The 13868-nt window shown below is 67.8% G+C and overlaps 2 protein-coding genes across 2 annotated transcripts; one reads left to right on the top strand and one right to left on the bottom strand.

Annotated features, from left to right (window-relative positions):
* The first annotated feature begins 318 nt into the window (after positions 1-318).
* On the top strand, positions 319-4775 carry LOC131590527 (dnaJ homolog subfamily A member 1-like). The gene is made up of 8 exons (XM_058860670.1): positions 319-407; positions 1564-1713; positions 1781-1979; positions 2936-3040; positions 3123-3350; positions 3429-3659; positions 3734-3834; positions 3925-4775. Exons 2-8 carry the CDS (start codon positions 1582-1584, stop codon positions 4150-4152), a joined length of 1224 nt encoding a protein of 407 aa, XP_058716653.1. The 5' UTR covers positions 319-407; positions 1564-1581; the 3' UTR covers positions 4153-4775.
* A 4093-nt stretch (positions 4776-8868) lies between these two features.
* Positions 8869-12716, bottom strand: CRABP2 (cellular retinoic acid binding protein 2). Its single transcript, XM_058860597.1, has 4 exons — positions 12287-12716; positions 10191-10369; positions 9096-9212; positions 8869-8973 (listed from the first exon to the last, which is right to left on the bottom strand). The coding sequence occupies exons 1-4, from the start codon at positions 12687-12689 to the stop codon at positions 8923-8925; spliced, it is 750 nt and encodes a 249-aa protein (XP_058716580.1). The 5' UTR covers positions 12690-12716; the 3' UTR covers positions 8869-8922.
* Positions 12717-13868: the final 1152 nt, after the last annotated feature.

Below are 13868 nucleotides of genomic sequence, written 5' to 3'. Positions count from 1 at the left end.
CGACCACGCCCCTTTCCGACCACGCCCCTCCAGGCCCCGCCCCTGCCCTGCCCGCCCCGCCCCGCGCGCCCTGGGCGCCCCCTGCCGGCCACCCGCAGCCTCCGCATTTCCCACTCTTCCCTCTGATTGGCCACCCGCTCCCAGCCAATGAGCGAGAAGGAGCCTGCCCTGGGGGCGGGCCCAGCAGCTATCTCAGCCAATCGCAACGCGACACGGCGCCCCGCCTCCCGAGCCGGCAAGGACCACCCCCCCAGCCAGTCAGCGCCGCGCTGCGGGGTGATGGGCGGGCGGAGGGGGGCGTTTCCACCAATGGGCGCGGCGTGCGGCGCGGAGGGGGCGGGGCCAGCGCGGGGGGCGTGCCCGCGGCTTCCAGAGAGTTCGGAGACGGCGGCGGAGCGGCGGCGGCGGTGAGTGGGGGGGGGCGGCCCCTGGGACCCCGCTGCGAACCCCGGACCCCCTCGGCACCTCCCAAACCTCCCCGGAACCCCCGGCAGGAGCCGACCCGTCCTGCCCCGGCGGTGTCAGCGGCGGTGCCGGCCCGGACACCCCTGAGGTGCCGCTCGGGATGACCTGCGGGCCCGGAGGGCTCCGGGGGGGCTCTGGGGTGACCCCCTCTCCCTGAGCACCGGGCTCGGGGTCCGCTCCTCCACAGCCGGTGTGGGGTCTGGGGACCTCCGCGGCTGTGAACGGGATGTCATCGTGTCATCTCCGCCCCGGCACCCTCCGACCCCGCTCCGTACCCCCGACACCCGCGGCCCGCGACCCTCGGCGGGCAGAGCCGCCCCGCCCGGGGGTCCTGCCTTGGTTGGGCCGGGCGGGACGGACCCAACCCGGCCTAGGGGGACAGACCCAGCCACGAGGGTCCCGGCCCTGAGGGGGCCCGGGGGACAGACCCAGCCCCGAGGGGATCTCTCGTTAGACCTGACGGGACGGACCCTCCCCGGGGGTCCCCGGGGGACGGAGCCGGCTCCAGTCCTGGGGAAGTCGGTCCGGTGTCGGAACCGGTTATTTACTCGTGCGTGGGTCACCGGCGCTTCCCCGCGTCCCCCCGTCTCGCAAGATAAACGTGTCCCCACCCCACGCGGGGCTTATCGGCTGCGGCACACGGCCCGGGGGGGCACAGGGGCACCCCCCGACACCGCCGCTTCCTCCCGGACCCCCGTGCGATGCCCGGCTGTCCCCGCACCCACCGAGCAGGATGTCACCCGTTCAGACATCCCTGACACTTGGGGCAGGGCTGTGCATCAAGGAGAACAGGGATCAAAGCGTTTTGAGGGGTCCCGCGGTGGGACGGGAATTTGGGGCGCTCCCCTCCCCACCACACCCTGCACACACTTGCAGGACCCCTGTGTGGGGTCTGGCTGTCACAATGATGGCACCTCCCGACTGTCCCACTGCGATGCTGCTGGGAGGAAACTGAGGTAGGGCTGTGCAGGGAGAGAACAGGGATCAATGGGGATCTTGCAGTGGCTGTCCCGGGCCAGGTCAGGGGGTCATGGGCCACACAGAGGTCTCAGGCTGGGTCACAGTCCCAGGCTCACTCGCAGCTCTGTCCTGTCCCAGCACGTCACAGCGAAGAAGATGGTGAAGGAGACAGGCTACTACGACTTGCTGGGCGTGCGGCCGGGCGCCAGCCTGGACGAGATCAAGCGGGCGTACCGGCGCCTGGCGCTGCGCTACCACCCAGACAAGAACCCCAGTGAGGGCGAGCGGGTACGTGCAGCCCCCCGGCCCCCCCCAGCTCGCCCTCTCCCACCTCACCCGCCTCTCCCCTCCCCAGTTCAAGCAGATCTCCCAGGCCTACGAGGTGCTGTCGGACGCCCACAAACGGGCGCTGTACGACCGCGGTGGCGAGCGGGCCATGAAGGAAGGCGGCCTGGGTGGCCGCGGGGGAGGCAGCGGCTTCGGCTCCCCCATGGACATCTTCGACCTCTTCTTTGGAGGGGGAGTGCGGATGCGCGGCCGGGCAGACAGGAGAGGTACGAGGATAAGGGACTCACCAGGACCCCGGGGTGGGAGAGGGCTGGTGCCCAGGACAGTGCTCACACAGGAGGTGACAAACCTGCTGGAACCTCTCGGTGGGAGGGCGCTGCACTGCACTGGCTTGGGGGACAAGAGACCACTGGGAACCGTGATGTGGGAGAGGGCTGGCAGTGTGACCCAGTGTGACATTGGCCTGGGGAGTCACAGATTTGCTGGGACCCCTGTGTGTCAGTGGGCTGGTGCCCAGCACAGCTCTGTCTCAGGGGGTGACAGACCTGCTGGGACTTTGGGGTGCTGGTTCCCAGCACTGCACTGGCTCTGGGGACACTGGGATCCAGCCGGGTTCCCCAGGCTGTCTCTGCCCCTGCGGCACACCCCGGTGCAGCTCCTCACCACCCTCATTACTTTCTCCACCTGCCGCTCTTCAAAGGGCCCTTCCCTGTCCCTGTCCCGGCTTTCCCCCGCCGTCCCCAGGGCTGGAGCTGATTCAGCGGTGCGGCCCCGGGGGTGGCAGCAGGACGCGGGGCGTGCGGGGCCGGCCCGGTGACTGTTTGGATGCCTTCGGCCTGGGTCACAGGGACAGGGTGACTCGCCTCTGCGCTTCTTGCTGAGGTGGCACGAGTTAATAGCAGGGCAATTAGGAGGCCAAGGGAATCATCCCAGCGACTCCAGCTGGAGCAGCTGGAGGGTGGCTGAGAGCCCTGGGGTGGGAGCCGTGCCCTGCCCACGCTGGGGACCCGGCGCTGTCCCAGGGCAGCTGTCAGGATCTGGGCTTGGAGCGAAACTGTCACTGTTCGTGTCCCTGCCTCCGTCCTTGAGGAAGGGGTGGGACTGGCTCTGGGGGGACCTGGTGACCCTGAGTGGTGTCCAGTGCCTGTCCAGCCGTGTCATGGGAGGTGGCACGTGGCTAGTGCTGAGCCAGGCGCTGAGCCGAGCTCTCCCCCGTGCCCAGGGAAGACAGTGGTGCATCAACTCTCGGTGTCACTGGAGGACCTGTACAATGGCTCCACACGGAAGCTGTCCCTGCAGAAGAACATCATCTGCCGCAAGTGTGGAGGTGAGTTAGGGGCTGCAGGGGCCGGGGGGCCGCCCCAGCACCCCCTACCCCACTGTCTGACCCCCTGTCCCCCTCGACACAGGCTGCGGGGTGCGGGAGGGTGCCCAGAGAAGGTGCCCCAAGTGCCACGGCTCGGGCATGGAGGTTCGTATCCACCAGCTGGGGCCCAGCATGATCCAGCAGATCCAGACGGTGTGTTCCCAGTGCCAGGGCCAGGGCGAGTGGATCCGGCCCCGGGACTGCTGCCTCACCTGCAATGGCCGCAAGGTTGTGCGTGAGAAGAAGATCCTCAGCGTGCACCTGGATAAAGGTGAGCCGGGGCTGAACGCGGAGCGGGGTCACCCCAAAGTGGCGCACGCGCCCTGAGCTTCCCCCACACTCCTCGCAGGCATGAAGGATGGGCAGAAAATCACTTTCCATGAGGAAGGGGACCAGGTGCCTGGCCTGGAGCCTGGGGACATCATCATTGTTCTGGATCAGAAGGAGCATCCTGTTTTCCGGCGCAGCGGTGACGACCTCATTGTCAGGAGGGAGATCAGCCTGGCAGACGCCCTGTGCGGGTGCCGGCAGGTGATCCGCACCCTGGACAACCGCACCCTGCTCGTGTCCTCCTCACCAGGTGAGGAGGGGCTCAGGAGAGAGCTGGGGGCCCGGGAGCTGCCAGCACAGCAGGGTGACCCTTGTCTCTCTCAGGTGACGTGATCCGGCCCGGGGACCTGAAGTGTATCCCCAACGAGGGGATGCCTGTCTACAGGAGCCCCTTTCAGAAAGGAAAGCTCATCCTGCAGTTTGAGGTGAGCTAGAGCAGGGCAGGAGTTGGTATCTCCCACCTCTGGGCTTCCTGAGTCGTCACCCCAGGCCTCACATCCGCTCTCTGGTCACAGGTGAAGTTCCCTGAGCCGGGCTGGCTCCCCACTGACCGCCTGCGCCAGCTCCAGGCCTTCTTCCCCCCTCAGGAGGAGGTGATGGCCACGGAGGACACGGAGGAGGTGGAGCTCAGCGATTACACGGCGCACGGCGGGCCGGGCCGGCGGCCCTATGCTGGAGAAGCCTATCACGAGGATGACTTCGAGGACGGGATGCGCCAGCACGTCCAGTGCCAGACCTCATAGCGGGGGGGCCGGAGCCCCCCGGGCACAGGCGGGGCAAGGCCAGGGCCGCGCGGTGGGGAGGGGGCTGGCGGAGCCGCCACGTTCAGGGATGTACATAGGTCGCCTTTCCGACAGCACTTCACCTCCCTCGCCCCCCCTGGAGCCGGCAGAGCCCCCCAGCCCTGCGGGGTGAGGCCCCCTGCCCTGCCCTGCCTCCAGCCCCGGGCGGTGGAGCCGCCGCTGCCGTGGGTGGGGGGCTCGGGTGGGGGGCGTGGTGCCGGGTCCAGCTGCCGGCGGGCACATCCCAAACTGGGAAGGTTCAGCCCTGGCTGGAGAGCGGGAGATGCCCGGTGGCCCTGCTTCAGTTTCCCCATCTGCTGTGGTGGGGCCAAGCTTGTGCTGGAGCCAGTGTGGGGAGGAGGGGAACTGCCCACCCCCGTCGGGGATGCCCCACTCCCAGCCCCACACTGCGGGGGCTGCAGCTTGGGCCCCCAACCCCTTGCTTTGCCCATTTCTTTCCTTACTGGAGCCTGGCTCAGGCCTGGGATGCAGAGGGGGTGGCTCTTTTCTCTTTGCACAGGACAGGAGGGGTTGGGGGGGACCCGTCCCTTCCCTTTAATTTATTTTTGGAAGAATTTTAGAAGTTTTTCTTTTTTTTTTTTTTTTTGGGGGGGGGGGTGGGGCGGTGACTTTGTACTTGGCATTAAACGCAAATCCCAACTCGGTGTGTGGGGTTGAGCGTGGGATGCTGTGTGGGGCAGGGTGTGGGGTTGAGCGTGGGGCAGCGGGAGCCCGGGGGCGGTGACTCTGCCCTGCTTTGATCTTGGGTGTGCCTCAGTTTCCCCATCCTTACACAACCGGGAGGTGCTGGATCCTGCCTTCCCTTGCCGCTGGCTGCTCCCAGCTCCTCCTGCTCCTGCAGGGGAGGACAGAGACCCCAAGCCTAGGTAGGGGCCTGTCCCACTTCCTTTCCCCCCTTTGCTAACCCTGCAATCCCCCCTTGTCTGTCTGCCCTTCTCCCCTGTCCTGAAACAGTCCTGACCCTGTGTGTACCCCCAGTCCCGTGCTCTGGCCGTGTCACCCCCAGAGCCCCCTCTCCCACTTCCACAACTCACCCCTGGACCCTCTGCATCATCTCAGACCCCAAAGTGGAAGCAGATTCCCCCCAAATAGCTTCAGCCCCCCCCCTTTTTCCAGTCCTGTGCTCACCCCATGGGAGGTTCGAGCCATGAGGCAGAGTTGGGGTACTCAGCAGTTCAGGGGGACTCCCCCAAAGCCATTCTGGGGGGCAAGCTGCATCTGACAACCTCCCCACGCCTCCCCCACTGGAGGCAGCTGCTGGACGAGACTCCCCTCTACAACGGAATGGGGGTGAAGCCCCCCAGCCCCCTGCCCAGGGCAGCCCAGGCTGGGGGGACTCTGTGGGGCTGGGGCCAGAGGCTCCCCCTCCACTGGAGCCCAGGAAAGCTCCGGCGCCAGATGCAGCTGGAGGGGGAGAGGAGGAGGAGGAGGAAGAGGAGAAGGAGGAGGAGGCGGTGGCGGGGAGAACAATGCTGGCCGGCTGCCAGCCGAGGGGAGTGGGGGGGAAGGGGGGAACAGCCCCCAGCCCACCGGGCACAGGGAGGGGCTGAGCCCGGCAGGAGGTGACAGTCACCCTCCCCCGGGGCTGAGCCTGAGCCATGCAGGCGTCAGCGTCCCTGGCTGCCCTGAGCCGTGGGGACACCCCCGGGGACGAGCTGTCACCCCAGTTCGGTGGGGGCACCCCTGAGACCGCACTGGGCGCAAGGAGCTGCCTCGGGGCAGGGACTCCTGTGCCGTGTGCCGGAGCCCACCTGCACAGGTGCGCGATGCCCTGGCCGGCACTGGGGCCACCCAACGCCCCTGGGCCACCAAGCTTGTGACACGGTCCAGTCTGCTCTCCGGGGAGCTGAGGGGCCCAGACCCCGCCCTGGGCACCTCCCTGTGCCCAGCTCCTCACCGAGTACCTCTGCTGGGGGGAGGATGTCCAGCTGCCGGCCGGGACCCTCCGGACCGTCCAGGGTGGGCTCCGAGCTGGGCAGTGGCCCTGGGAGGGTGTGGGGGTGACTGGGGGGTGACACCAGCCCTAGGGGCACACTTTGCCTGGGGTCATGCACGGGAATGGGGATGTGTGTGGCGGGGGGTGTTATTGTTCCTCCGGCTCAGCCTCCCTCCTCTATCGGCGTCCCCAGCGTCCTGGCCCACCGGAGAGGCTGCCCCCCAAACCTGCCCCACGAGTCCTGTCCCCCTGCCCGCGCAGGGACATCCCCGGCAGGGCAGGAGCCAGCGCAGCTCCCGCCTCAGGCACATCGAAGCCCCCGCTCCCTCCCGATAGATCCAGGAGGGGCGGGGAGGATGAGATGCAGCCACGTCCCCCCGCAGTTCCCCCACACCCAGCCCAGCCTCTGCTTCCAGAAAATGCATGGAAAAATTCCGGGGTGAGGGGCCAGGGTCCCCCAGGGTCGGGCATTCATTCCCTGCGCACAGAACGGGGAGGGGGCCGGCCCCGCTTTGTCTCCGGAGATGAAAGGCGAGGGGCCAGCCCGGCCCCCTCCCCAGCCCGGGGGGGCAGCGGGGCCGCCCGGGGGCCACCGGGGTCACCGGGGAGGATTAGTGCCGGATTAGAGGCGCCGGGGACCTCGACACCACCCACGCGGAGCCGTGGGACGGGGCCGCAGCCTCCAGAGAAATTTTGGGGTTACTCACGGCCCCTCCATCCCAGCCCCCCTACCCATCCCGGCACAGAGGAACTTGTTTTTGTTTCGAGAGCAGCCGCCATCTAACGGCCCGAGCAGCGGCCGTGCTCCGGGGAGGGAAGGGGGCACCTCCCGCCGCTGCCCCTCCCGGAGCCCCCCAGAACCCCAGAGCAGAAGAACGGGACCCCCGGGCCGGTGCGGGGGAGCGCAGGCAGCCACAGACCACCCCCCATGCAGATGTGCCCCCAAGCTCTCGGGGTCCCAGAGCCTCCCCAAAGATCCCCCCAACCCGAGGCAAACCGGAGCCGTCCCCAGGGCTTGCGGGGGGAAAGCGGATATTCCTCCAACGAGGGGAGGCCGTCGGAGCCGGGGGGGGACGGCTGGATTCCATTACCGGCTGCTCCGCCCGGCCGTGCCGTTCCCGGGGTCTCCGGGGGCCGGTTGGGTGAAGTGGGGAGGGGTCCTGCGCCCACCCTCGGGGACTCCGGGAGAGCCGGCACACGGCCCTGGCAGCGCTTTGGGAATGGCGACAGAGGTGATGGGCGCCTGCCAAGTGGCCACCTGGAGATACCGGAGCCTTCCTCCCCCTTCTCCTCCTCCTCCTCCCCAGGGAAGGTGTAATTCCACCCTTCCTGCTGCTGGACGCACTCCCGGGGTGCAGAATCACACCCCGGGTGTGGGGATGAAGCCAGCCCTGAGCCCTGGTTCCCTTCTCCATCCCCCTGCTCAGACCCCCCCTATCACCAGCTCGGTGGGGCAGTGCCCCCCACCCGCCCCACAGCGGCTCGGGCTGCCCTGGCTGAGGGGTCCCGGCCCATTCCGGGAGAGCCGAGTTGGGCAGGGTATGGGGGGCAGCCTCGAGGCAGGGCAGTCCTGCACCCCGACCCTTCCTACACCTCCCCAGCTTAGCCCCAGCTGGCTGAGCCCCCCACCCAGGGGTAATTAATGCCATCCCGTGCAGGGCAATTATCGGGCAGCGCCCAAAGAGCATCCCTGGGAAATGCCCAGAGCCGCGTCCCAGCCGGCAGCAGCCAGAGGCGCCCCCAGCTCCCCAAAGCCGGCTGGGCTGGGGTCTCATGCCCCCCGCGCTGGAGCTGAGGCAGAGCCCAACGCCCCAGCCCCACAGCGCCCTCCCTGCCCCACAGTCACCCCAGGGTCACCGCAGAGCCACCACCCGCTTCCCACGCCGGGATGTGCCAACCCAGCTGCCGCCTTCGCCCCCGGCCCCTTGCGCAACGGGCAGGGAGCGGATGTGGGGCGCAGGATCCAGGGCGAAGGATCCGGGGTGTGGAATGCAGGGTGTGGGATCTGGAGTGCGGGATTTGGGGTGCAGAATCCAGGCTGTGGGATTCAGACTGTAGGATCCGGGGTGTGGAATGCAGGGTGTGGGATCTGGAGTGCGGGATCTGGGGTGCAGAATCCAGGCTGTGGGATTCAGGGATGTGGGGTGTGGGATCTAGAGCGCAGAATTTGGGATGTGGGATCCAGATCATGAGACCCAGGGGGTGGGATCTGTGTGCCAGTGGGGCCAGCAGGAGAGACAGGGATAGCACGGGGGGTTTATAAGACATTTATTGAAAAAGGAGGGAGGTGACAGAGGGAAGCTGGACCCTGGAGGGGCTGGGACCTGGCACTGCCCCAGGCTGGGGGGGTTTGGTGTTCCCGTCTGGTACAATATTCACAAATAAATACTGGGGAGGGGTCGCGGGGCAGGGCTGGGGGCTGCGGGAACCAACAGCAGCCGAAACCCAAACCAGCTCAAACCAGCCCAAAGGGCAGGGAGGGGCCGCGTTACCCCCCACCGCATCCCGGCACCTCGCCAGGCCCTGAGCGCTTCGTCCGCAGCAGAGCGGGGCCAGAACGGGAGATTCTGCTGCCCCTGGGGAGAGCCCGCCCTGCAGAGGGAGGGGAAGCCGTGTGTGTGTCCCCAAAGAAAAGGGGTTCACTGCTGTACCCCCGCGGGGAGGTGCAACACCGTCCTGCACCGTGGCCGGGGGATGAGTGCAGGGGACTGAGGGGACACGGGGTGGGGGAGGGGGGACACGGGGGGTGGGGGGTGTCAGCTGAGCGGGGGGGGTCACTCCCGGATGTAGACCCTGGTGCAGACAACATCGTCGGCCGTCATGGTCTGCAAGGAGAAGCAGGGTCACGGGCACGGCCGTGGCCCCCTCCCCTCCCCATTGCACCCCACTCCGTGGGGGTGTCCCAGCACACGCTGCAGGCAGCGCTGCCCCCCGAATTCCCCCTCACCAGGATGAGCTCCCCGTCGTTGGTCATCTCCCGGGACCAGCCCGTCTTGGGCCCGTCGCCCTTGAGCAGCCGCTGCTCGCACACCATCTTGTTCTCGCTCTCCCACCTGGCCAAGCTCTGCAGGGGGAGAGAGGGCAGCGCTGGATGGGGATGTGGAACCCGCAGGACACCTTCCACCCATCCCAGAGTATCTGTCACCACCCCCAGCAGCGGAACGGGGCCATTTGTCCCGGTGCCACACCCGTGTCCGGGCTCATCTGGCACCTGGGGGGCACAGGGAGGGGATGAGGGGCACAACGAGGGATTGATGCACAGGGAAGGGGCTAGGGGTGCAGGAAAGGGGTTGGGGGGGCACAGGGAGACTTTGGGGGTGCAGGAAAGGGGTTGGGGGGCACAGGGAGACTTTGGGGGTGCAGGAAGGGGCTGGGGGGGCACAGGGAGACTTTGGGGGTGCAGGAAAGGGGTTGGGGGGCACAGGGAGACTTTGGGGGTGCAGGAAAGGGGTTGGGGGGCACAGGGAGACTTTGGGGGTGCAGGAAAGGGGTTGGGGGTGCAGGAAGGGGGTTGGGGGTGCAGGAAAGGGGTTGGGGCTGCACAGGGAGACTTTGGGGGTGCAGGAAAGGGGTTGGGGGTGCAGGAAGGGGGTTGGGGGTGCAGGAAAGGGGTTGGGGGCGCACAGGGAGACTTTGGGGGTGCAGGAAAGGGGTTGAGTTGCACAAGGAGGGGCTGAGGTTTTGTGGTGCACAGAGTTGTGGGGGGTGCAAGGGAGGGATTAGGGGCACAGGGCTGGGGGTATGGGAAGGGATTGGGGGGCACAGGGAGAGGTTGGGGTCTGGGAAGAGGGGAAGCAGCCCTCACGCTGTGGGGAGAATGTGGCTGAGTGCAGACAGACACAGCTGAGAGCTCCTGCCCTAAAGCCAAACGTGTCGGTGCAAACTCGAGTGTGCGCACGGGCACGCGTGCACGAACACACACCAACATCTTCCTGTGCACAACTGGGGGCACAAGAGCCGCTGGTGCAAAGTGTACACACTCACTCACACTCACACTAATACACACACACACACTCGGGTGCCCGTGTGCCCATGTGCACACCTTGCAGGGCCGCCCATCCACCGTCTGCTCCTCGAACTCCTCGCCCACCCTGAAGCGGATCTCGGTGGTGCGCACGGGGGTCGAGGTGCGGATGTAGAAGCTCTCCCCGTCCTGCCGGATCTCCACCGCCGGCTTCGCTGCCGCCGCCACCGCGATCTTCCGCAGCATCATGTTCACACCTGGGGAAGGGGACGGTGGCACCGAGCTCCCCCTCCAGCCCCGCAGCGTCTCCCGGTGAACCGGGCTGGTTCGGTTTCCTCGGGGGCCGTGCGGAGCCCACCGCCCCCCCGAGCCGGGGGGAGCACGGGGGGGCCGCGGCCGCAGCTCCCACCCTTGGCAGTGACGCGTCCCAGGGTGCGCCGAGAGCTGCAGGTGGCTCAAAGCAACTCGGGAGAGGACGGACGAGCCCCCCCGGCCACATCTGGGCCACATCTGGCTCTCGTTACCTGCTGGAGGGGGCGGGAGCGGGGGTGCCGGGCTTGGCGCCGGATACGCCCGGGGGAAGGGACAGGGGTGACGGGGGCAAGGGCTCACCCAGGGCGGGGTGACAGCAGGGACAAGGGCCCCAGTCCGAGCTCTGTGTTAGGTGACCTGCGTGACCCCCCCCGAGGGGTCCCACGTCTCCCCCCGCAGCCCCCTCGCCAATGCGGGGCAGCTGGGGCTTTGTCCCCGCTCCAGAGGCGGCTCATCCATCACGTCCTGGAGCCCCCGGCTGTGACAGGGGGGAGCTGCTCTTTGGGGACATTGTTCCCATGTCACCCTGCGGGTCCGTACCGGCCACCCCCCGAGAAGGTCCCTGCACAAAGGAGGTTCCCCCCGGCACAGGGACGGGGGAGACACGGAGGGGCCGCGGGTGGTCGGGGGGCTCCAGGAGCCGAACTCCCCTGCAGTGAGAAGGGACACATCCCTGAGGAGCCCCCTCGGTGGCCACGCCAAGTCCCCACGAACACCCCCAAGTCCCTTCCCTCCCCCCGAGGCCTGATTCACACCGGGGGGAGATGCCCAAAACCTCGTGGGGGCAGACACGGCCCCCACGCCCCCCACATGATGCTGTCGGGGGTGGGGGAGAAGGAAGAGCCCCCAAAGGGAGCAAGAACAAGGCTAGGGCGGTATGGTGCAGTCAGACCGGGGGCCTGAGGCTGATAAAGCCCCCAGCCCCTCCACCCGGCACAGCCGGGGGCACCGGCCTGCAGGAGCCCCCACTTTGTGCCGTGGGAAAGGAACAGGGCTCCGGGGGGGGCGGCAGATTTATTTTCCTGCTGAGGTTTCCCCGAGCCGGTTCCAGCAGCGGGGCCAGGGCGGGGAGAAGGGGCGACGGGGGATCGGGAGTGAAACCCAAGAAAGTGATAATTATCCTGAAATATTCGTTACGTATCCCCTAACCTGGAAAATATTCTGCTCCGGCAGCTCCCCGGCTGGCGAGGAGCGGGTCAGGCGGAGGGGAGCAGTGGGGGAGCTGGATTTGATCCTGCCCAAAGCCCCGGGGACCCCCCGGCCTGTGCCCCCCCAGTTCCAGCCCCTGCCGTGACTCCTGGCCCTCCCCACCCCCGCTCACCGGGGACACGGCTCTGCCGTGGGGGGCAAAGGGGCCCGAGATGAGGCGTGTGAGGGTGGGACCCCAAAACTGCGGGGACCTGCTTGGGCTGGTTTTGGGGACAGCGGCTGTACCCAGGGTCCGTGGGGCAGGCGAACCCACGGGCGCTTTCGGGATGGGGGGCAGAGGGACCGAAGGGGAGCGGGGTGGTGGCAGAGCCCGTGTTTGGGGGTGCCCATGCTTGGGGCACCACCAGAGCGGGGAAACTGAGGCAGGAAAGAGGAGGACCCGCCGGGGATCCGTCTGGAGCGGGACACGCTGCCCGGCCCCCTCGTGCCTCTGACTCCTCAGTGGGGCACCAGCCACGAGAGCTTTGTTTGAAAGGGGGAGCAGAGGGATCCCCCCGGCACACGGCGCTTCTGGGCACCGCGACTCCCGGGCTGCAGGGGGATTTGGGGGGGAGATGGGGGGGAGATGGGGGGGAGCCCCCCCGCCCCCCTGCGCCGCCCCCAGCCCGAGGGAGTCCCCGAGGGACGCGGAGGGAGAGCGGGGCTCCACTCACCCAGCGCCTTCAGCAGCTCCTCGAAGTTTTCCGAGCTCTTCATCTTCCAGTTCCCGGAGAAGTTGGGCATCGCGGCTGCCGGCGTGGGGGGCGCAGGGAGGGGAGCGAGGGGGGAAGAAGCGGTTCGAGGGATCCGCTGCACCCTCCGCACCGGCACCGGCCCCGCCGCTGGCTCCCTCCGTCCGTCCGTCCCGTCCCGCCCGCGCCGCCGTTTTATCGCCGAGCTGGTCCCACCCCCCGGCCCCGGCCCCGGCACGGGGGCTCCGCGCTCACCTGCGGAGTGAGAGCCCAGAGGGAGCCCCCCGCCCCCATTTGCCGCGGGGATGCAGCCTGGAGGCACCACCTGCTCTGCCTGTACCCCCCAAACTCCTCCCATTCCCGCTGAGATCTGAACGCTCCTCATCTCCCCGCACCCCCCAGGCTGGCTGCATCTCCCCGAGCTGCCTGTACCCCCCTAATCTCCAGCATCCCCCCGAATCTGCCTGTACCCCACGTGTGCTGCACCCCCGGGAGCTGCTGCACCCCCCGAATCCGGCTGTACCCCCCAGGAGCTGCTGCACCCCCCGAATCCGGCTGTACCCCCCAGGAGCTGCTGCACCCCCCGAATCCGGCTGTGCCCCTCCAAGCTGCTTGCACCCCCCGATCTCCACGCGTCCCCCCAGACCCACCCGCACCCCCCGTGTGCGCAGGACACGCGTGTTCGCAGGGCTGGGATGTTGGCACGGGCGGCTGCAGGTGCGTCCGTGTGGGCACGAGTACGCGGGCAGGGCAGAGACTTTCCCAGCCTCACGGTCACGCACAAACTCGCAGCCGTGTCCGGGCACACTCGTGTGCGTGCAGGGCAGGGAGGCTGCTCCTGAGCTTGGGGTGAGCTGCCAGGGGCAGGTGAAAGCCTGGTCTCACGCAGGTAAGGAGCGCCGAGTGATTTCCCGAGGTTTTTCAGCCCTGGGAACCGCCGCGGGAAGGGCAGGTTGCGCTGCGGGGCCGGTTCTGGGCAAGAAAAGCAAGAAATGGCGTTTCTGGTTCAGCAGGAGCTCTGGAATGGAAGGAGAGAGGTTTCTTCTCCGATTTGGGGTGAAAAGGCCCCACAGAGCCCCCGCCGCCCCCCTCCTCCTGTCCACGTCCCCCCTGTGCCCCCAGAACCTCCGGCTCGGGCCGGTGAGCCAAGTCCCGGCTTGCCGCATCCCTAATCCCCCGAAGAACAGGATTTCTCACCAAGCGCTGACATAACCTCACCTACAGCAGCGCCGAGGCCGTGCCAGAGGGGACAGGGACAGGCAGAGCTGCAGGGGCTCGGGAAGGGGGTGCTGGTGAAGGGTCACCCCAACCCCTTCACCCCGGGGGACGCAGGAACTGCGTCCTCCCATCCCGGAGTCACAGGAGGGGCGGTGCTGTGGGTTTGCTCCAAATCTGGGGAAAATTGGGGAAAAAACAAAAAAAAAACCCAAACAATAAAAAGCATCCACATTCCAGGGTAATTGGGTGGAGGGGTCTGGGGTGGGATCTGCGGGCAAACCCCTCGGGGCAGCCCTGCTTCCGTGCTGGGTACCGTGACACACTGGGGTTATGAGCGCCAGCACCG

Source organism: Poecile atricapillus, chromosome 33 (genome assembly GCF_030490865.1).
Source record: "Poecile atricapillus isolate bPoeAtr1 chromosome 33, bPoeAtr1.hap1, whole genome shotgun sequence".
NCBI lineage: Eukaryota > Metazoa > Chordata > Aves > Passeriformes > Paridae > Poecile > Poecile atricapillus.
The sequence above is the reverse complement of the archived record's forward strand: the minus strand, read 5'-3'. Positions and strand labels throughout refer to the sequence as shown.

Bases quoted from the DNA above. Each gene is read 5' to 3' on its own strand.
- LOC131590527 (XM_058860670.1), top strand. From the start codon at position 1,582: ATGGTGAAGGAGACAGGCTACTACGACTTGCTGGGCGTGCGGCCGGGC. The intron at 3,351-3,428 runs GTGAGCCGGGGC...CACTCCTCGCAG, and splicing joins CAGCGTGCACCTGGATAAAG to GCATGAAGGATGGGCAGAAA. The intron at 3,835-3,924 runs GTGAGCTAGAGC...CTCTGGTCACAG, and splicing joins AGCTCATCCTGCAGTTTGAG to GTGAAGTTCCCTGAGCCGGG.
- CRABP2 (XM_058860597.1), bottom strand. From the start codon at position 12,689: ATGAGGAGCGTTCAGATCTCAGCGGGAATGGGAGGAGTTTGGGGGGTA. The intron at 10,370-12,286 runs GTGAGTGGAGCC...CCCCTTCCCCAG, and splicing joins GGAGCTGCTGAAGGCGCTGG to GTGTGAACATGATGCTGCGG. The intron at 8,974-9,095 runs GTGAGGGGGAAT...TTCTCCTTGCAG, and splicing joins ACGACGGGGAGCTCATCCTG to ACCATGACGGCCGACGATGT.